General features: G+C 30.5%; 5 protein-coding genes across 7 annotated transcripts in view; 3 read left to right on the forward strand and 2 right to left on the reverse strand.

Annotated features, from left to right (window-relative positions):
- Window positions 1–7,158, reverse strand: part of LOC105193344 — a 32,240-nt gene extending 25,082 nt beyond the window's left edge. The window contains exon 1 of the mRNA XM_039450009.1: window positions 7,026–7,158. The gene's annotated coding sequence lies outside the window, so the exon portion shown is untranslated. The remainder of the gene's footprint in view (window positions 1–7,025) is intronic.
- LOC105193351 (odorant receptor 67c) lies at window positions 14–8,800 on the forward strand. 2 transcript variants are annotated; one of them, XM_039450005.1, is made up of 16 exons: window positions 14–569; window positions 729–848; window positions 919–1,036; window positions 1,343–1,604; window positions 2,162–2,326; window positions 2,502–2,592; window positions 2,659–2,792; window positions 3,435–3,567; window positions 5,736–5,855; window positions 5,910–6,027; window positions 6,954–7,218; window positions 7,682–7,801; window positions 7,938–8,028; window positions 8,155–8,288; window positions 8,351–8,483; window positions 8,582–8,800. In XM_039450005.1, the coding sequence occupies exons 1-16, from the start codon at window positions 399–401 to the stop codon at window positions 8,636–8,638; spliced, it is 2,232 nt and encodes a 743-aa protein (XP_039305939.1). In that variant the 5' UTR covers window positions 14–398; the 3' UTR covers window positions 8,639–8,800. The 2 variants fall into 2 exon arrangements, with proteins under 2 accessions (XP_039305939.1, XP_039305940.1); XM_039450006.1 differs by having other exon boundaries at window positions 3,501–3,567.
- A 311-nt stretch (window positions 8,801–9,111) lies between these two features.
- LOC113004869 (odorant receptor 49a) lies at window positions 9,112–11,673 on the forward strand. The gene is made up of 9 exons (XM_026139434.2): window positions 9,112–9,329; window positions 9,623–9,742; window positions 9,816–9,933; window positions 10,004–10,265; window positions 10,334–10,459; window positions 10,570–10,660; window positions 11,036–11,160; window positions 11,222–11,354; window positions 11,516–11,673. Exons 1-9 carry the CDS (start codon window positions 9,141–9,143, stop codon window positions 11,576–11,578), a joined length of 1,227 nt encoding a protein of 408 aa, XP_025995219.2. The 5' UTR covers window positions 9,112–9,140; the 3' UTR covers window positions 11,579–11,673.
- Window positions 11,490–15,147, reverse strand: LOC113004872 (odorant receptor 22c). Of its 2 annotated transcripts, XM_026139441.2 has the most exons (9): window positions 14,970–15,147; window positions 14,781–14,900; window positions 14,579–14,696; window positions 13,968–14,229; window positions 13,756–13,872; window positions 12,738–12,828; window positions 12,517–12,653; window positions 12,267–12,399; window positions 11,490–12,190 (listed from the first exon to the last, which is right to left on the reverse strand). In XM_026139441.2, the coding sequence occupies exons 1-9, from the start codon at window positions 15,111–15,113 to the stop codon at window positions 12,134–12,136; spliced, it is 1,179 nt and encodes a 392-aa protein (XP_025995226.2). In that variant the 5' UTR covers window positions 15,114–15,147; the 3' UTR covers window positions 11,490–12,133. The 2 variants fall into 2 exon arrangements, with proteins under 2 accessions (XP_025995226.2, XP_039305971.1); XM_039450037.1 differs by having other exon boundaries at window positions 12,517–12,828.
- Window positions 15,148–18,127: 2,980 nt separating this feature from the next.
- LOC105193354 (odorant receptor 22c) lies at window positions 18,128–21,897 on the forward strand. The gene is made up of 9 exons (XM_039450046.1): window positions 18,128–19,310; window positions 19,376–19,495; window positions 19,580–19,697; window positions 20,002–20,263; window positions 20,363–20,479; window positions 20,711–20,801; window positions 20,881–21,017; window positions 21,173–21,305; window positions 21,384–21,897. Exons 1-9 carry the CDS (start codon window positions 19,167–19,169, stop codon window positions 21,438–21,440), a joined length of 1,179 nt encoding a protein of 392 aa, XP_039305980.1. The 5' UTR covers window positions 18,128–19,166; the 3' UTR covers window positions 21,441–21,897.
- Window positions 21,898–22,716: the final 819 nt, after the last annotated feature.

Genomic DNA, 22,716 nt, shown 5'->3' on the forward strand with positions numbered 1-22,716 from the left:
AACAGAATTATTTCTTCCTGTAGAGAAAATGTTATTTTTGCTTTATTTCCTAAGCAGTTTGTAATATAATATTCTTAGGGAAAGGGGAGGGGGCAGCATTGAGCATTGCATTATAGCATGCGACACAACGTCAGTCATCCTTACCAGGAACCAGTAAAACTATAAAAAAAGTTGTGCCGCAAATTATAATGCAAGGCACAATGTAGAGTCAGCATCCATATCGATTAATTTTATACATGAGTATCCTCTACGATTCATTTGATAATCCGGTACTGTCGACCTGACAATGCAGTTTTACCATAATTATATTGCTCTTCTTTTCCACGTCACTCTTTTCTCATGTCATACATTTAACAAGGGGAGCTGACTCGCCATGGGGCACATTTGCACATCAACCTATGTACAATATGAACCCAGAAATGGAAACGTACTTTGCGACAAATAAGTTATTTTTGTCGCGAATAGGTAGTTGGCCGTACCAAAAGAAAATGTTAAAAATATTAATACCGTGTTTTGTCGTAATAGTGCACTCTTCTGCCATCGTGCACTCTTCTGCCATCGTAACTCAGGTAATACATATATGGTACGAAAATAATAGTGCAAATGTATCAGGGAATATAATCAATTAACAGATTGTTGGATTAAATTCATTTTTACCTGTTTAAATAAAAAATACATTTGTCATATACTTGTACTTTAATGTTGCCGATATAGTCATTGATTTTTAGGCGCTACTATTGTTCGACACTTGGGGTGATATCGACATTGCCGTGGAAATTATGATTAATTTTGTTATTGTTTTTGGTGGTACCGTAAAGTTAATGAATATCGTTCTGAATAATGACAAAGTGAGTTGTCAAATTTATACCGGTAATGTGTACTGGAAATTATTATTAGTTTTTTTGCATTATTGACCAGTTCCGACAACTACTGCAACATATGAGCGAACACTGGGAACTTTTTAATAGCGAATTCGAGCATCATATTTTGAAGTATTACGCTAGTATCGGCCAAAAAATAACAAGCTACTATGGAGGTACTGAAATAGTTATTTAAATGTTTAAAGAGAAAGCATAATGCTATCGATTCAGCGATTGTTGCAATCGTAGGAATATTAGTTCGATTTTTCTGGTGTAAATAAGAAAATTTGGTAAAAATCTATTTTTTAATTAGAACCAATTTTTACAAACTCTAAAATTTCAGTGTTTTTTTTTTACAAAATGTACGGAATTATAAAATAAAATACTCATTATGAAATACCCTCATTATGAAATAATAGTGAAAAAGAATATTTTTTAAATATTTCGTATTGTTATCAAACTTATAATAATTCTTTTTGCAGTATATGTAATTGTGACTTTGACATTGTATTTGTCAATTCCATTGGCACCAAGAGTTTTGGACGTCGTAATTCCATTAAATGAGTCAAGACCATTGATATACGTCTATCCGGCGGAATATAGAGTGGACAAAGAAAAGTACTATTATCCAATTCTGTTTCATTCTTGTCTTGCCTGTTCAATTACAGGAATAATTTTGTTCACCGTCGATACCACGTATATAGTATGCGTGTTGCATGCTTGCAGCCTATTTACAGCTGTCAGGTAAGTAAAACAAAATCATACCTTCTGCACCTTTTACAATACAAAAAGGTTTCTAAGCGATAATTTACTTAATTTTGGATGAAACTATAAGAGAATATTCGGTACACAGCATGATGGACAAAATAAACCGCGCGATTTTGAACTAAAAGTACATAACAATGCATATAATTTTATAGTTTTTGAGTCACTGAATACAACAATATCATTTGTTTTAGTTGTCTAAATATATAGGAAAGTGATCAAAATTTATTTTAAAGGAGTTGAAATGTGCTTCCTTTGATAGTATTTTTTCGATTATTTGTATTATAGCTTATTTCTGATTTGTTTAACTTGTTAGAAAATGAAGACAACAAAACATATGAGTATTGATTATTTTCTTATGAGTTGAGACAAATAAAATCTGATATCATCGTATTTAATAATTCAACTATAAAATTATATACATAGCCTATGTTTTATAGTTATTAGATCAAAATCAATCCATTTTGATCATAACTGTAACCTAAATCGATTCATTGCTTTGCACTGATTTATTAATTAATAGTTTTATTTTGAAGCAAACGACTTGAAAATATAATTGGCGAGTCAAACATTAAATCGGACGACGACGAAAACGTTCACACAGAGATGCATTATCATATATTTATGGAAAAACATATTTCTATCGGGAATGAATATCGTCAATTGATAACGTGTTTGAAAAGACATCAACTTGCATTAGAGTCTGTACTACACAGAATTAGTAACAATACCTTTAATAATTTTAATAAATTGTTTAATAATTTTATTATAATAAATTATAATAATTTTAATAATTTTAATGATTGATGTGACCATCCAATCTAGCACTCATTCGACCATTTATATTAAATTATTTTTATTCGATCTTACTTTTAGAAACGCTCAGATATTGAACTCTGTATTCACTTGTGCGACAACTATTCTTCTAGGTACGAATATAATGGTTTTGAGTGCAATCGGAGTACAAGTAAGAATTTGACAACCACGTATGTCTCTAATGAAAAATATGTTTTATAACGCAATAATTTTGCAGCTTATCAATTATATACATACTGGAGAAGTAATAAGATACATTTTCATACTTTTCGGTACGTTCCTTCATCTCGTATGTATGTGTATTCCCGGACAATTGCTGATAAATCGAAGCGCAGAAATTTTTGACAAGGCGTAAGAACTTGAGTTTGGTACAGTTCTTTAGGGAAATCCTAGTCATTTCTTTTACTCATTCAATTTACACGTATATGATGACGTTTTAGGACTCTTGCGCTTACAATTAGTAATCGCTGATAGAGAAATGATAAATAACTGATATTGTTGCTGAAAAGAAGGTCGAAGAATCGAATAAAAAAATGTTATTTAGTTCATTTTTCCAATGTTTCATAAAATATATTTCTGAACAATGCTTGAACACAGCTGAAATAAAGATTATTGTTAGAGGATTAAAATATTTCATATAGACATAATCCTCTAAGTCGACGCTGTACTCTGTACTCTTTGAAATATTGAAAAAATGTATTAAATGACATTCCTTTTACTCGATTTTCTGATGCTAATTTTTCAGCAACAAATAAGTAATCTATCATTGCTCCCCCAGGTCTCCTAAAGACATCCATAAAACATTCTAAGCACATGATGTCTTTAAAATGTCCATGATATCGTTCTTTTTTTTGTAATTTTATACAAATTTGTTTATATTGTTTAGATTATATAATTATAAATTATATATGAATAAATAAATTATATAAACGCATAGAATTATAAATGGCACGCATTGCTGATGAAATAAATCATATGCATTTTATATGTTAGGTACAGTTCAGAATGGTATACGTTTTCCAAAGAAACTAGAAAATTGTTAACAATACTTCTTTACAGAAGTCTCGTTCCGTGTAAACTCACGGCTGGAAAGATCTTTGTTATGTCTATGACTATGATAAGTACGGTACGTTTTAATTTACATACAAAAAAATATTTTTTTACAATTTTACATAACATATGTAATAGAATATTCAATTTTTTAAGATGATGCGAACTGCTATGTCATATTTTACGGCCTTTCTATCTATGAGATAAGGAAGATATTACAATTATGTATATCTTTCTAAAATTATCATATCTAGGAAAGAATTGTTAGAGGGAACAATCATTGTAATATATTAAAGATGATTGTAATTATTATAATGAGAGCGACACATTATAACCGTCATGAAAAATACGTATATATGTAACTTGTGTTTGACGTTTCGTACAAAAACTGAAAAAGATTTTTCTTTAATATAAAAAATTACAGAAAATGTTCAGATATTGTAGATATATTTATTGACGTGTGCATTTATTATTTTCGTTCGCCTTGCAGAAGATTAATAATTTTTATGTATTTTAGATAATTTTTTTCTCTCACATGATCGAAGGTCCGCAGCGAACCATTTCGAAGCGAACGCAATGTTCCTCATCGATCGGTTAAATAACCACCTTTCAATGTAAAACGGAAACGTTAGCAAACGTTTTCTGGCTATCCGGAATTATTGTAATAATATTCTTCTCATCTCCCCCGCTCGATCTATTTTCCTCCAATTAAATATTTAACAAGATTATCGCGCGATGTATTTTTCATTTAAAAACATTGCTTCAGAAATAATTTTTTTCAATCTAAAATTATGAAGATGCGTAGAAAGAATCTTGGAAAATAATGCGATATATTTGTTTCTTCTCCAATGAACAATGAACTTTCACAAAACAGTAAACTATATTCGGAGGAATATGCTCAAAGGTATATTAAAGAGTAAAATGTCACAATAACATCAGTAAAGAATTATAGGCACTCTTTAGCTAGAAAAAAAACTATAATAAAGATTGAGTTGTAAAATTATTGTAAAAAATGTTCGTAATATTACAATAAACATTACGAACATCTTTTACAATAATTTTACAAATAAAGAATATGTTACTTTTTATCAATACTTATACGATGCTTATAAGTTTATCGTGTAACGTTCAGTTCTTTGAAGAAACGAAAGACATTTGACACTAATCGATATGGACTTGGTCGTGCGCTTCGTGACTGGGAGCATGAAATAATAAATAAGGTATCTTCAAAGCTTTTAAAACGTACAGTGACATATTATAAATTCTGTTTATTCATATGTTTAGTTTCTTCTAGCTAAAGCGTATCCTGTATAAATGTTACTGCCATTTATCATGATACGCTTTTAAGTATATTCCCCAGAGCAAGGTTTTAACGGAATATTAAAGAATATAAAAGAGAGTTGAGAAAGAGAGAAATAAAAAGAGAGTGAGAAAGCGACCGGGTGACAGGGATACTGCTCGCTAGAAAGCAAGACGAATATTTACGAATTCTTATTCAGTACAGCAAAGCCATGAGTTTCTTTGACACGCGATATTTTAGAATTAACAAGCTCTTTCTGTCTTTAAACGGCCTGTGGCCATATGAAACGCCATACAAGAAGCTTTTAAGTCAGTCGTTCAGCTTATTCAGCGTCGCGTACATGTTCGTGCCGCAGGTAGTTCACCGGATAATAGTAATATAAAAATGAAGAAAAACGTGTATATTTTATTAATTATTCTATATAAAAAAAAAGTTCATTTAAAATACAGTAATTTGAATGATATTCATACTCGTCGTGTGTCACAAAAACAATCAATACCTACAGAACATTCTTCAATGTTTCTCTACAATATATGTTCACTGATTATGAGAAAAAAAATTATTAGCTTGAATAAATTTTTCAATTTGATTGAATTTCTTCAGTTCATTTATAGCATTTATATATTTAAATAAAGTGAAATATACATATATGTAGTTAAGTTAAATATATAAAATGCTTAAACTAAAGTTCAAACATGTATTGAATACATTCAGGTATTAACTCAAATAATAAATATTTAAACGAAAAATTTAATCGAGTTGCAAAATTTTATCAAATTAAAAACTTTTGTTTGCGGAGATGTTAAAATATTAGAATGTTGCTAAAATGTTATATTCTATGTTGTACAGGAATCGTCTAGATAAAAACGTTTTACGTTTTATCTAATTTATGTTGTATACCTAAAATATAATCAACGCTTCATAAATTTATTATTTATTATTAGGTTATATTTTTGCTGAAGCACACAGATGATGTGGATGAAATGGTTGAAGTCATGCCAACACTAACTGGCACAGTGCTGTGTCTTGCGAAAATGTACAGCTTGATTAAAAATTCCAAAATGGTAAGCATGATCGGTTGCATCGAATCGGTTTGTTTTGAATGAGCGTCGCTTCAGTTTAAGGAACTTCTGCAACATACGCAAGATGACTGGAACAATCTATTGACGAAAGAAGAAACGCAAATTTTATTGCGTTACGCTGAAAAGAATCGAATAATCACGTTGGTGTATTCAAGTACGAATTCAATTTCACACGTCAAATATCAGTTAAGAATTACCATTAAGATAGTTCGATATTCTCGATGAATTAAAAAAATATATACATATATGTATGTACGTATGTATATTTTAACCTTTATTCTATAATATCTACTGAGGTACTCATTTATTTGTGAAACAATTTTTGAAAGTTGAAAAAATTCCCTTACGCTTAATCGGAACACCTAGTAGTATGCACATGTATATACATATATATATATATATATATATATATATATATATATATATATATAAAAGATATACATATATATGTATATATGCATAAGCATAAATATATAAGTGTATATTAAGTAATTCCATACAAAATATATAAAGGTATACAGGTAAAAATAAGTTGTTTGGATCTTATAAAATAAAGATTAATTAATTTAAAAAATATATTACATTTAAAATGCGTATCATAATCCTAAGCATTCTAAATGCTAAGAAAGAAGAACAAAGGGTGTTATGTGTATTTTACTGCCTATTTGTGTTACTATTTTTTGTTGTTATCTAACAGTCATATTTTCTTGGTTTATATAACTTATTTATTGTTCTTATTATAACTTTATAATATACAAAGTGTCCCATTTTAAAAAACGGACCTCAATAATTCTTCAATAAAGCATTTTCAGCAAAAATGTTTCAGACAAAAGTTGTATGGTTTATTGAAGAATTATCGAAATTTTAAATGGGATTTTTTTAAATGGGATATCCTGTATAGTTGAGGCGCTATTTGTACTTAAATTTCTATTTGCTGATACGACTCTTTTCTCTGAGTGAATAATTCATTGCAAATTTCAGTAAATTTATAATTATTGATTAAATTTTTTATTTAATTGTTTTAGACGTCTTTTCATTTAGAATGGAAAAAAAGGAATATAAGTTTTTGTTCATTTATAGTTACCCTAAACGGATTATTAATGTGCTACGCTATGCTACCTCTCACCGCACCTATACTTGATATCATCTCACCCTTGAATGAAACAAGACCGAAAAGAATGCCACATCCCGTGGATTTTGTTATTTTCGATCCAAAGAAGCATTATTACAAATTTTTGTTCTCCAGTTTTATTGGTTACTCTGCGTGTGGCGCGATCGCAGTAGCTGCCGATACTTTGTACATTTTTCTGGTGGAACATACTTGCGGAATGTACAGCATACTGTGGTGAGAATCAGTTAATATGAATCTGAAAATTAAAAAATTCACAATTAATTAAGATAATTATTTAGTTAATCATAATATAATCACGCAAAAAGATATTTACTGATATACGTTGTTGCAGCAATTTGTATTAATCATTATATGGACAGAAAAAAGATTCGTTAACAAGGTTAATTTTATTCGCTTCTCACTTTGATAACAAATTTTCTCTCTTTTCTATTCTCTCTAATTTATTTTCATAACAATAAATTAACGTGTTCTTATAAATTTATAAAATTATAATATCAAACAATTATCATAGTAAAATGTATTTGCACTCAAGCGTACAATAAGTTTATTGCAACAACTAAATTATTTTCCATATAAAATTCACACGTAAAAAGTAAATTGTAGATATTAAGAACTAAATATGTAAATATATATATATATATATACACACACACAAATATATACATATAAATTATAGTTATCGCTTGAAGAATTTACCGGTGCATGATAAACTACAATGGGTAGACACTGATTACATACATAAGGAAATTACTCAACATGTTCGACTTTGCATTCAGCTGCATGAAAGAATAAAACTGTTAGTGTGACAATTATTTCAAGACTAAAATATCATTATTTAGATTTATATTTAGTTAGCTATATTTACACATTTAAATATGCCTGCATCTATTGCTAAACTTTTACTTAAATCTTGGTAATATTTCTCGATTTAGATATATAGAGACGATGGAATATACACTGGCGGAGTTTCTCTTTTGCGATGTTGGATTCGGATGTCTTTTGAATACTTGTTCATGCATTATGGTAAATATAAAAATTTTGAATTTTAAAACTTAAGTTTAAACTGCAATATAATATGTATGCGTGTGCGTGTACATATATATTTTTTGTTAATTATTGAATATATTTTCAAATTCTGATTGTTCGCAGATCGTATATCGAATGGGATCGTCTGAAATTATGCGACATGCAGCTCTTACGTTAATGCAAAGCTTTCGATTGTTTTTCAGTAGTTGGGCCGGGCAACAAGTGACCGATCATAGCAGCGAAGTCTCAATAGCAGCGTAAGATAAAAAGCTATTCAGAATTTGCAAAAGATATTCTTCCGCGACATATCTTTTTACAGTTATAATGGAAAATGGTACAATGCGTCAACAAAGGTGCAAAAGTTACTGTTGTTCCTAATCATGAGAAGTCAGAAGGTCTGCCAAATAACAATCGCAAAGTTATACGTCATCAATTTAGAAGGTTTCAGTAAGGTATGTCGCGTGCAATAATATAAAAACACCAACCATACATGCACTTATCATTAACAGAAGAAGATAATATGTTTTATACAAACAATTTTTATTTTAAGATAATGAAAACATCAGTTTCCTATTGCACGGTGATGATTTCGATACGCGAACCGTGAAAGAATCAAGATTTCTGAAACATTTTCCACTCGCATACACTTTCTAGTCTTTTGTATGCCAAGAACTCAGGTGTTATTGTACGAAAGCATATGAAGCATCTAGAATAAACGTAAATATAGACTTGTATAAAGTAATAAATAAATTACGCTTGTGCTAGTTAATTATATCGTAATATCATTACGAATACGGTGGGCGTGGTGAAAACCGTTTGACAATTCGCTTTGTTCAGCGTGTAACTACTACCTTGTCTGTTTTACACAAAGGCGTATACGTTGCGCAGTACTAACCGTTACCACGGTTGCTTTATATGTCGACGACATGCGAAATTAAAATTGCAGGATCTCCTCGCGTGTCGTTTGTGCGGAGAGCGTCTCGCCTTATTACCGATTCTATTTAAATCATATAAAGCATATTGCGCAACGTATATTTCTTTGCCACACTGCGTGGACACCTCAAGAGAATATCAAATGAATCGTGGAGTTAACGGAAATTTCAACTTTCATGTTACTCAAGAATTCCGCTTCAACAGGCACCAGCCAGCCAATGGACGTCTTTGACACCCGATACCTTCGGACGAACAAGCTGTTGCTGTCGTTGCTCGGCCTATGGCCGATGGAGTCGTCGTTCAACAGAAATATATTTTTCTATTGTGCATCATTTGATATTATTCTGTTCATTCTCGTGCCGCAGGTATTTCGCAAAATATCATGTCACACACGGACAAGAATATCGCGAGACAATTATTTATAAATTCTATACATGGGGTATTTAAAAAGAAATCGGCTTGCACCCGCGGTTCGGTGACAGTACAACGTGCAGCGAAAGCTCATGAACATCGGAAGGAGAACTTGGTTGTGTTTCCTTCTAAATTTTCTGAAATTGTCAGCGATTTTCACGTTTACTTAAATTATTTCACAAAGTTACATGAAAAAATATATATTCCACGTTAAATACGATATGTTAAATACAATTTATATTAACAGTTTACATACTTGTTCACACGTATGAGAGATTTGAACGATCTTTACGATAGTTTACCAACTTTTTTGGGCGCACATATTGTTGTCTTCAAATTATTTGGTCTCCGCTGGCAGACTGAAAAAGTAAGCGTGCAAAACGTGTTACAATCAAAATTATTTTACTTATTTAAAAAAAAAAAATTGGCGTATCCTTCAGTTAAAGATGCTTGTTCAGCATGTGCGTCACGATTGGTGTTCATTGATGAAAGACAGCGACATTTGGATTTTAATGGAATATAGCGAGAAAAGCCGGATATTCACTCTGGCCTACTTAAGTATACCTAACGATAAGTGTACCCAACGATGGTTCTAAACAATTATACAAAGAGGCAATTCTTTTTTCAGTTTTTACAAGCGTAAGCATAACCAGTTACGTTACGGCACCAATAACCATTCGGTTATTCGACATCATGTTAGGATCAAACGTGACGAGGCCGAAGCGATTACCGCATCCGTCTGAGTTTTTTTTGGATTTGGAAAAGTATTATTATATTATTTTGACAATCATATTTGTAGGATACATTGCAGCCATTATAACAGTGAACGCAACCGATGCCATCTACTTCGCGCTGATGCAACACACCTGTGGTATATTGGCTATATTGAGGTATCCTAGTTTTACGTCAATTTGTTTTTATAGTCGAAAATATTTCTGTTATATAAATACTTTTGTAGCTATCGTTTAAAAAACTTGATTGTACACGATAAATCGCAATATATCGATCGTAATCCCGTATCTAAAAGGGGCAGAGACGTTGAGAACATCGTACAATGCATACAGCTACAAGCTAGAACAGAGAGGTTCATATAAATCGAACAAATCATATTAAGGTCTATCGGAAAATATATTACGTATAATATATGTAAAATATTATAAATATAATACATACTTTTCTATCTGTTATCAATAGATTAATCCAGTTGATTGAGTCGACATTCGCGATATGTTTCTTTAGTGATATTGCCTTGGGTATTCCGTTTTACTGTTCTGCATGTGTGATGGTACATGTATAATAAATTCTTAATACACAATTTATATACATACATATACATACATACATACATACATACATATGCGCGCGTGCGTGCGTGCGTGCGTGCGTGCGTGCGTGCGTGCGTGCGTGCGTGCGTGCGTGCGTGCGTGCGTGCGTGCGTGCGTGCGTGCGTGCGTGCGTGCGTGCGTGCGTGCGTGCGTGCGTGCGTGTGCGTGCGTGCGTGCGTGCGTGCGTGCGTGCGTGCGTGCGTGCGTGCGGCGTGCGTGCGTGCGTGCGTGCGTGCGTGTGTGTGTGTGTTTCATAACTTGTCGATTTATCATTACATACTGCAACGAAATAATTCTCTTCCATATTGATTCAAATAAATTTGTAATTTATGTAGATCGTGCAGCGTACAGAAGTGATGAAAAACACTATGATTGCGCTTATTCAAGCTATACGATTTTTTTTCAACAGCTGGATAGGACAGAGACTAATAGATCATAGTTCTCAAACGTTTGTTGCAGCGTAAGTAATTAATTAAATTAATTAATAATGTTGTGATTTAAAAATCATAATATATTTTCAGATATAACGGAATGTGGTATCAAATGTCTTTAGAAGCAAAAAAGATATTGCTGTTTTTAATAATGAAATGTCAAAAACCATGTTACATGACGGTGGCGAAATTATACATAATCTGTATGGAAAGTTACAGCACGGTAAGATTAGTATACAAATAATAAATGTGTGAAAATAAATGTACTTAAAATCAGTTTACATTTGAACAATATTACATTTACATAAAAATTTTGCTTAACTTTGCATATATAAAATTATATTAAAAAAAATAAACATTTAATATTCTATTATATTTTTTAAGCTCATGAGAACGACCGTTTCGTATGTTATGTTAATGTCATCATTAAATACGAATGACACGTGATTATTGATCATATGAAATTTTATAGTTTCTGTGTATGTCACAAATGTAATTATAAAAATATTTTAATTAAACAAAAGTATTTTTGTTCCTATATATATTATCAAAAATTTCAATTTTTAAAATTCTAATAATGTTTATTTTTACTTATTAATTAATTTTTAATTAAATGCTTATCACAATAAATAAAATTCTCAGAATATATTTATTCCGTTAGCGGTTTTTAATTTAAATGTAATTCATTTTGCAGCCATTGTAAAATGTCGTTTATATTCTATGTAAAAAGTTTTATAATTGCATTAAAAAAAATAATATTACCTTAAAATCTTAGAACCGGCTGCATTTAGAAGAACTACGTCCATGATCGTGGTTTTTTCTTCGAAACAGAACAAATTTTATTTTTAAAACATTTTTTTATATCTCCTACAATTTCACAATTATTTTAAACAAAATTATCTAGAAACATTCTGTATAAAATAAGAATACAATAATGACATTAACATGTATTATCAAGTGCCTATATACACATTTGTAATTTCATTATAAACTTCTAATTTACTAATCTGTTTGCATAGACGTAAGAACCGTGAAGTAGGATAAAGATGCTTTTAGTATCTAAAAATAATATCACAAAATGATTTACATTTTAAATTGAATAATTAGCAAAGCAAAGTTTCATGTTTCTACGTACTGAGCTAAAGGTCTCCATCGACATTACAAACATCTTAGCAGCTTTTATTTGATACGGCTTATTAGAACGCATTAATGTAAGCATCACGAGACGTCTCGATCTTAATGACATTCTATACCAATCGCAGCTGTAACTGTTAATGCATTATATTTTATATTATTTTTATGTTTCTATAAATAGTGATATTGATCTTTAAATTGTTTAAAATGTTAAAAACACATGTCTATCGCAATTAAACATATTAACGTACATTACATCGTGAACTCCGCTGCTATGATCGGTCAATTTTTGAGAAATCATACACAAACAATACATGTGAAACAATTGGGCTAAATTACAAATGACAATTCTGAGAATTGCATCCAGTTCTATGTCTACCAGTATCAACTTAAAGCACAACATTATTAGATACTCTACATGTATAAAAACACAAGAATAGTTTAAGTTCTTATATTTAATTTTGATATTTACCTCAGCCGCACCAAAGCTCATGCTTATAACTACATCTCCCAAATGAAAGAAAAAGGCGAACGTATAGGTAGATGTAAGTATATCAGAAAGTCTACACATAAAATAATAAAATATAAATATTTTAATCTATTTAAACAAATCTAATATAATTTATACCTTATTAAAACTTTAATATAAAAAAAATTCAAAACGTATATATATATTTATTTAATTGATTAATATTGATTTAAACGTTACCTAAAAGCATGATAAATATTTTACAAATACTTTTTAAGTTTTTCTCTACTGTGCAACACATATATGTATACACATATACAGGGTGCGAGAAAAGTTCCGGGACGGCGAAATATCTCGAAAACTAAGCATTTTAGGAAAAAGTGTTTCAGACAAAAGTTGTAGGGTTTAAAAAGATCTATTTACTGATTTTATCAGTTTGACCTTGGATGGCGTCGCCAAGGTCAGATCGAAATTACATTAACTTTTTTAAATGGAATACCTAACTTTTTATTGCATATTCTTGTAGCTTATCTCGAGACCTTTCCAAAACATTACAAGAAAGTTTATTTTCGTTGAGTACTTTCCGAGTTGTGAGGCTTGAAAGCTACAGTGTACTGTAGTGTGGGTCCAGCCACTCTTGCCTTAACTGGCCGGACACACGCCACACTTGCCTTAACTGGCTGGACCCACACTACAGTACACTGTAGCTTTCAAGCCTCACAACTCGGAAAGTACTCAACGAAAATAAACTTTCTTGTAATGTTTTGGAAAGGTCTCGAGATAAGCTACAAGAATATGCAATAAAAAGTTAGGTGTTCCATTTAAAAAAGTTAATGTAATTTCGATCTGACCTTGGCGACGCCATCCAAGGTCAAACTGATAAGATCAGTAAATAGATCTTTTTAAACCCTACAACTTTTGTCTGAAACACTTTTTCCTAAAATGCTTAGTTTTCGAGATATTTCGCCGTCCCGGAACTTTTCTCGCACCCTGTATATTAAAAACTAGCATTGATACTAACTTTAAGGCATGTTTGTAGGATTTAATGCAGGCAATTAAGTCATGATACATTTCATCATCCTTAATATTGGGCTCAAGTAACACGGGATCCGTGCTTCGTATACATTCTACGTTATATCTGTTTAATAAAATCGTAATATTATCTTTCTTAAAAAAAGATTAGGAAATTAAAAAGGTCTTCTTGATGCAGTTTTATTTGTAAGCGTAACTGACCGTATGCATTCGAACAATGCACAGATATGCAGAGTACAAAGTGTGAACACAGTAGTGACGCCTATTGCCACGGAAACCATGAAGAATACGGCGATAGTCCCGTGAAGCATCAACAGGTTGAAATATTTGTCCATGTCAAGAACGTGTTCGATACGGTACATAAACTTGCCCCTGTATGTTTCGTTTGTCGGGAAAAGCTTATACATCCATCTCGCGACACCAGATGGCATTGTGTAGAAGACAAATGTCACGTAAAGAGCAACTGTAATAAATTACTTCTTTCTTTTTTTAATTATTTAAAAAATTATGTATTTTTACGAAAACGTAACAGGCTGTTTATTTAAAAATCCAATAGAAGTATAAACATAGATGAAAATCACTATCAGAAAAAAGTTACAAATTAAATAAAAAATTGCATATATTGCAACATTATTATAAATCTATCAAAGATATTTAAAAGAAAAATGAAAAAAAGTTATGATATTTTGAATAAATAAAAATATAAGAGAAGCAGATTTCAAAAAACAATATTAATTTTTTATATTTTTAGATTTGTGGTATTTATCTGACAAAAAAATAAAGTTTATTTTTATAAAATACAGACAACTTACTCACAAATTGTATCGTGAAAGCCCTGCTTTTCTCCGCGTAACACTGTAATATTTCTTTTTCTGGACCCGCAGGTTTCATCTTCCACGTCTCTTCGATGTTCTCCAGAAACACTTTCATCTGCAGCTCGAAGTATTCATTCGTTGTATACAATTACAGAACAACTTGATTATCTACGTATGTAACCGATCATAAATTACGAACTTTGTCTTTAGTAAATGCACAGTATAAGAGATTTATAATGAGGTAGCATAGCACTAGAAATGGCGAAAAATTCTCCATGATGATATTCAAATCCGATATCCCAGCTATTAAGCCCCAAATCTGTCAAAAATAAAAAAACAAATTTTTAGTCTCGGCTCTAACGTATCCTTACTATACTTATATAAATACCTCAATGAATGCATAACTGACAAAGGATATAAATGTAACGGCGAACATTATGTTACCCTCCAGTCGCGACTGAAATGGCCATTGGCCAATTATGGAAAGCAATATTTTGTTGGGATAATAGTAGTGATTGTCGAAAAAAGACATATCGTACCGCACAAATCAAAGGTGCTTTGTCGTTCGACTCACTACGCGCGCGCTAATTTTCAATCCTCTAATTTTGCCTTTAAATAAGCAAAAATTAGATCTGTCACATGTGTTTCATATTAAGCAGACCTAGATGCGGATATATTTTTTTTATAAAATTTGGTTATCAATTTTGTACGGTTCTCACGTTAGAAAGACAGATAGAAAGTATTAGAGACAGTAAAGAAAAGAAATATTTATCAATATTCTTTCTCTTCCAAGTTTTACCTGCAGCAGGATTATTGAACATATTCAGATTAATATTAATAGAAAAACTTTTTCTACACAACTGATTCCTCCAGTACCGGTTGGTTTTAACGTTTTTAATAAAATAAGACAGTTTCACTTGTACTGTTTCCAGTATCTGACTATCATTTATCTTATAGTTAGACAAAATTTTGTTTGTGACTTATAAAACGATGGATATACAACATAGAGTCGCAGTTACAGACTTTCCTATTCACAAAGAAATGTCTCCTGAAAGAAACGCGACTCATTACTCATAAATATGTGATTGCACTACTGTGAAAAATATCATTGCTTCCGGTTGTCATGCTAAGTTTTAGCCTAAAAATCTTTTTCAAAGAAATACGTACATATCATTTCAAAGTAAACTCTGCAGTTAGACGTGAATATTCGACGAAATTGTTTCGAACGATGCACCTTTGATTTATACACTACGATATGTCTTTCTGCGACAATCGCTACTATTATCTTAACAAAAGATTGCTGTCCATAAGGGGTCAATGGCCATTTCAGTTGCGACTGGGGGGTAACATGATGCTCGCGGTTGCGACACTGTTCATCTTAAATTTTTCATCCATTCAGGTATTTACATTGTAAGTACAGTAAGGATACATTAGAGCCAAGACTGATAATTTGTTTTCTATTTTTGACAGATTTGGGGCTTAGTAGCTGGGATATCATGGGGCTTAGTAGCTGGGATATCCTGGAATATCAAATTTAAGTGTCATCATAGAGAATGGTTCGCAATTACGGATGCATAGTTACATGATTATGAAGCTCGTTAACTGTGTATTAACTAATGACAAAGTTCGTATTTTATAATCTGTTACATACAAAGATAATCAAATAGTTTTGTGATTGTGTACAACGAATGAATTCTTCGAGCTGCAGATAAAAATGCTTCTAGAGGACAACGAAGAGACGTGGAGGATGAAACGCGCGGATCCAAAAAAAAAATATTGCAGTGTTACGTAGAGGCAAGCAGAACTTTCACGAAACGACTTGCGAGTAAGTTGTCTTTATTTTAAACTTAATTTTTGTTGTCAGATAAATACCGCAAATTTGGTAATATAAAAATTGGTATTATTTTTAAAAAATCTGCTTCTCTTATATTATTGTTCATTCAAAATATGATAACTTCTTTTTCATTTTTTTTAATAACTTTGAGAGGTTTATAATAATATTGAAATATTTGCAATTTTTTATTTTATTTGTAATTTTTCTCTATTACTGATGATTATATTAATATATTCATTGGATTTTTAAATAAACAGCCTATTGTGTATTTACCTTAAAATATCGTGACTTTCGAAGTAACTTAAGGAAACACAAGTAACTTATTACAATTGTTATTTACACGACGTGGTCCGTCTACTCTATGCCATCAGTTGTCGCGAGAGGGATGTATAAACTTTTCCCGACAAACAAAACATACAGGATCAAGTTTCTATACCGTATCGAACACGTTCTCGACGTAGACAAATATTTTAACCTGTTGATGCTTCACGGATGCATTGCCGCATTCTTCGCAGTTTCCGTGACGACAGCCATCATTACTGCGTTCGCACTTTGTACTCTGCATATCTGTGCATTGTTCGAATGCATACGGTCAGTTGCCTTCGCAAATAAAGCCCCATCATTCTTGAAAAAAATCTTTTTAATTTCTCAATCTCTTTTTGAGAACGATAATATTACAATTTTATTAAATAGATATAACGTGGAATGTATACGAAGCACGGATCTCGTGTTACTGAAGCCAAATATTAACGATGACAAAACGTATCATGACTTAATTGTCTGCATTAAATCCCACAAACATGCCTTAAAGTTAGTACCTATACTAGTTTTCAGTACATATGTATATGCGTGTTGCACAATCTAACAAAACATACAATGTATTTGTAAAATATTTATCACACTTTCACGTAACGTTTAAATATGCGTGTTGAATTTTATATTAAAGTTCTAACAAGGTATAAATTATATTAGACTCGTTTAAATAGATTAAAGTATTTATATTTCATTTTTTTTTTGTACGTAGACTTTCTGATGTACTTTCATCTAGCTATATAATGGCATGTTTCTATCATTTGGAAAATATAGTTATAAGCTTTAGCGTTAGCTCGGTTGAGGTAAATATCAAAATTAAATGTAAGAACTTTAATGTAAAAACTTTAAACTATTGCTATACGTGAAATGTCTAAAAATAATATTGTGTTTTAAGTTGATACTGCTAGACTTAAAACTGGATGCAATTATTAGGATTAACTTTTTTAATTTAGGCCAGTTGTTTCACCTATATTGTTCGTGTGTAATTTCGTACTTCACGGTGCTTACGTCTCTAGAAAAAGAACAGTAAATTAGAAGTTTATAATGGAATTATAAATGTGTACAGTTTCTTGATAATATATGTTAACATCATTATTGTGTTGTTTTTTTTTTATACAAAGTGTCTCCAGATAACTCTGTTTCAAATAATTGAAAAATTGTAGAAGGTATGAAAAAATGTTTCAAGAGTAAAATTTATTCTGTTTCAAAGAAAATTTAAAACGTTAGGTGTATCCGTCGGACACCTAATGTTTTAAATAAACAGAAGAATTATGGACACGCACCAACAACCGCGTTGACTCTCATTGCCCCTCTTTGTTTAAGTTTTTATGAAATATATGTATAAAATATCTTATAAACTATTGTTTCTTCGCTAACACTACTTTAATGTAAAAAATTATATTCGATTTAAAAAAACAAAACCACTTGAAAATGTTAGAAACATATTCACCTAGAAAAAATATAAATCTGTTATATCATCTATAAAAACATATATAAAATCTCTCAAAATAAAATAAGGTCTACTTGAAATACATTTTCGTATCTCCTATGATTTAACAATATTTCAAACGGTACTTACCTGGAGACATCATATACCAGGTATATTATATTTTATTTGTGTCAAACTATATTAAAAATTAAATTATATTTATAATAAATTAATTAGTACATATTCTTAAAATAGCTATCTATTTTATATGGGTTGGTATTGATTACTTTTTTACATGATATAATGTAATAAATAATAAATAGAGATGCAAATTATTATTTCGTTAATTGTAATTAGGCAAATATAATCATAAAGTATTGTAATTATAGTACAAAAATAAAATTTATTTATATTAATGACAAAATATAGAATGAGGTATACATTATATTATAGTATGTACATATATCATGTGTATACGTTTATTCACAATATAATTTTTTAATTAAAATAATTTTATTTCTATGTTTTTATTCTATATAAAAATATTCAAAATGTGACTACAATTTAAATAATAACATTACAGAATTATAAAATATTTTTCTGAATATAGAAAAAGGAATATAGAAAAAGTAAAACTGTCTATCTTTGTAGAAGGTAGACAGTTTTACTTTTGAGAATTTACAATTTACTTGTATTTTTCTACCATTTATCTTATAGTTTAGCAAAGTTTGCTTGATTTATACAGCAGACATATAATGTCGCAGTTATAGACTTCTCCGATCACAAAAAGTGAGATTGAAAGAAACGCGACTCATACCTCATAAATATGTGATTGCGCAGTACTGTAAAAAATGTATTATTGTTTTTTGTTGTCGTGCTACGTTTTATTTTGAAACTCTTTTTCAAGGGAATACGTAACTAACATTTCAAAGAAATAAATTCTGCAATTAGATCGTGAATATACGACGGAATTGTTTCGAAAAATATACCTTTGATTTGTGTAATACGACATGTCTGTCTTCGACAATCGCTACTATTCTCTCAACAAAAGATTGCTGTCTCTAATAGGTCAATGGCCATTCCAGTCGCGATGGGAGGGTAACATGAGGCTCGCTTTTGCGTCACTGTTCGTTTTCAGTTTGATATCTTTTGAGGTGCTTACATACGTACAGTAAGAAGTTAGAGTTGAGACTGTCAATTTGTTTCTTACTTTTGGCAGTTTTGGGGCTTACTAGCTGGGCTATCGGATTTGAGTATCATCATGGAGAATGGTTCGCCGTTACTAATAAATTGCTATATCATTACGAGGCTCATTAACTGTGTGTTTACTAAAAACAAAGTTTGTACTTTACGTTCTGCTAATTGCAAAGATTATCAGATTGTTCTGTGATTGTATACAACGAATGAATTCTTCGAGCTGCAGATGAAAATACTTTTGGAGGACATCGAAGAGACGTGGAAAATAAAATGTGCGGGTGCAGAGAAAGAAATATTACAGCGTTATGCGAAGATAAGTAGAACTTTCACGAGACGATTAACGTGTAAGTATTCTATATTTTATAAAAAATTAACTTAGCTTTTTCTGTCAGACAAATACCGTAAATCTGGCAATATGAGAAATTGATACTATTTTTTTAACCTGTTTCTCTTATACTTGTTTCATTCTTCCTTCTCAATTTTTTTTAAATATCTTCGAGAAAATTATAATATCAGAATATTTGTAATTGTTTATTTTATTTTTTCTTATATGTTTATATTTTCATTGGATTTTTAAATATACATCCTGTTGTGTTTTTCTTAAAATACCATGACTTTTGAAGTCATTTAAGGAGTAACTTATTACAGTCGCTATTTACTTGACGTGGGTCATCTACGTTTTAACACCGCTTGTCGTTACTTGGATCTATAAGCTATTACCGATAAAAGCAACATACACGGCCAGGTTTTTGTATCGTATAGAACACGTTTTAGACGTGGACAAATATTACAACCTGTTGATGCTTCACGGGGCTGTCAGCATATTTTACATACTTTCCGCGTCGGTAGCCATCAGTACTGCGTTCATAGCTTGCACTTTGCATATCTGTGCATTGTTCGAATGCCTACGGTCAGTTGCTTTCCCGAATAAAGCTGTATCAAGAGGATCGTTTTAATTTCTCAATCACTTGTTAAAACCGATAGATAATATTATGCTTTTATTAAAAAGATATAACGTAGAGCGTGTACAGAGCACGGATCCCGTATTGCTGGAGCCAAATATTAAGGATGATGAAACGTATCATGACTTAGTTGACTGCATCAAATCCTACAAACATGCCTTAAAGTCAGTATCAATGCTGCTTTTTAGCAAATGTGTATATATATGTTGTACAATATATATAAAACTTGCAAAGTATTTGTAAAATATTTAACACACTTTCAGATAATGTTTATATCTATTTAACAATTAAATTAATATGCGCGTTAAATTTTATAAAGTTGTAATCAGGTATAGATTACATTAGATTTGTTTAAATAGATTAAAGTATTTATACTTCATCATTTTCTTATGTAGACTTTCTGATGTACTTTCGTCTAATTATACAGTATCGTATTTTATATCATTGGGAAATGTAATGTTAAGCTTAAGCTTTGGGACGGCTGAGGTAAATATTCAAATTAAGCATTTGTTAAACTATTACTGCTTCTCTATATGTGAAATGTCTAATAAGATTGCGTTTTAAGTTGGTAATGGTAGACTTACAAATGGATGAAATTATAAGGATTGTCACTTCTAATTTAGCGCAATTGCTACACTTATATTGTTTGTGTACGATTGCTCAAAGATTGACCGATCGAAGCAGCGAATTTCAAGATGTAATGTACGCATGTGTTAATCATAAATATTTAAAAATGTTATGCGCTAATATGCTAAATTGCAATAAACGTATGCTTATTTAACATTTTAAACAATTTAAAGATCAGTATCACAATTTGAAGGCAAATGAAAATAATATAAAAATTAATGCATTAACAGTTACAGTTGCGATTGGTATAATATGTCATTAAGATCAAAACGTCTTGTGATGATTACATTAATGCGTGCTAATAAACCGTGCTATGTAAAAGCTGGTAAGCTGTTTGTAATGTCGTTGGAGACCTTCAGCTCGGTACGTGCTAAAACATAAAACTTTACATTGTTGATTGTTTAATTTAAAATATAATAAATTATGCGATATAATTTTCAGATCTTAAAATTATCTTTATCGTACTTCACGGTGCTTACGTCTCTCCAAAAAGAATAGTAAATTGGAAGTTTATAATAAAATTATAAATGTGTATAGCTTCTTGATAATAAGTGTTAATATCATTATTGTGCTTTTATTTTATACAAAGTATCTCTAGATAATTCCGTTTCAAATAATTGAGAAATTGCAGGAGATATGAAAAAATGTTTCAAATAAAATTCGTTCTGTTTCTTTCGAAGAAAATATCTTGATCATGGACACAGTTTTTCTAGTTGAATGTGTTCCTGAGATTTCAAAGTAATGTTGTTATTTTTTTAAATAGAATTATACAATTTTTTTTACATAAAATATAAACGACGTCGTATGTCCGCGAAGTGAATCACATATGAATTAGAAACGTGGTTATACTTGAATGGACTTTAACGCTCAATAATAATTTCCTAAATAATTCTGTATACATTTATAAGTTTCTCCCCTGGCCTCATCTCTCGTTTTTTACATAGTATGACTTCTTTATTAATTTGGTGTATAAAACTATTAAAATAGTTATAAAAAAAATCAATAGTTTGAGATATTATATATTTTATTTTAAAATATGGCAAAAAAAAAGATAAATATAAAATATAATATATAAAATTTATGTATAAAAGTTCTTAGTGCTCATAGTTTTCTAAATAATTTTATAAATATTTGCAAGATTTTTTTAAACTGCGCGCAGCATGTTTGCTGCATTAAAACACAACTTTTTAAGAACGCCAAATATAATATCATAAAATTAAGTTGCTAATTAATTTAATAATTAATTTAATTAGCTTACACTAATTTTTTAATACTTACACGCATTGCTGTAAATGATAAGCCCCCTCCCCCAATTCCAAAAAATTGTAAAAAATTAATTGCGAAAAGTATTACTTCGACCAAGGTTTGAACCTGAATCGAGGTAATATTTTTCACAATAAATCATTTTTTCGGTATTCATCATTCAGATGCGTACATCAAAAAATAATTAAGTTAATTAGCAACTTAATTTCGTGGAATTACATTTGGCGTTCTTCTAAAAAAGTCCGGGAAATTGGAGGCGCACATTTTGAGAGAATCTTGTAAATGTTTATAAATTCACCTAATAAATGATTAAGCATTAAGAATTACTTTTGACCGGCATTGCTATATCCGTTATTTTAATTTGCTGTTACACTTTCCGGTCACATCAGGATTGCTTACATTGTAAATCTATCATATCGTGTATAAAATCATCTATGATATCTCTCTCGAAATAGAGTAAGATTTACTTTAAATACATTTTCTCTTACGTCCTACATAAAATACAATACCC

Source organism: Solenopsis invicta, chromosome 5 (assembly GCF_016802725.1).
Source record: "Solenopsis invicta isolate M01_SB chromosome 5, UNIL_Sinv_3.0, whole genome shotgun sequence".
Classification (NCBI taxonomy): Eukaryota; Metazoa; Arthropoda; class Insecta; order Hymenoptera; family Formicidae; genus Solenopsis; species Solenopsis invicta.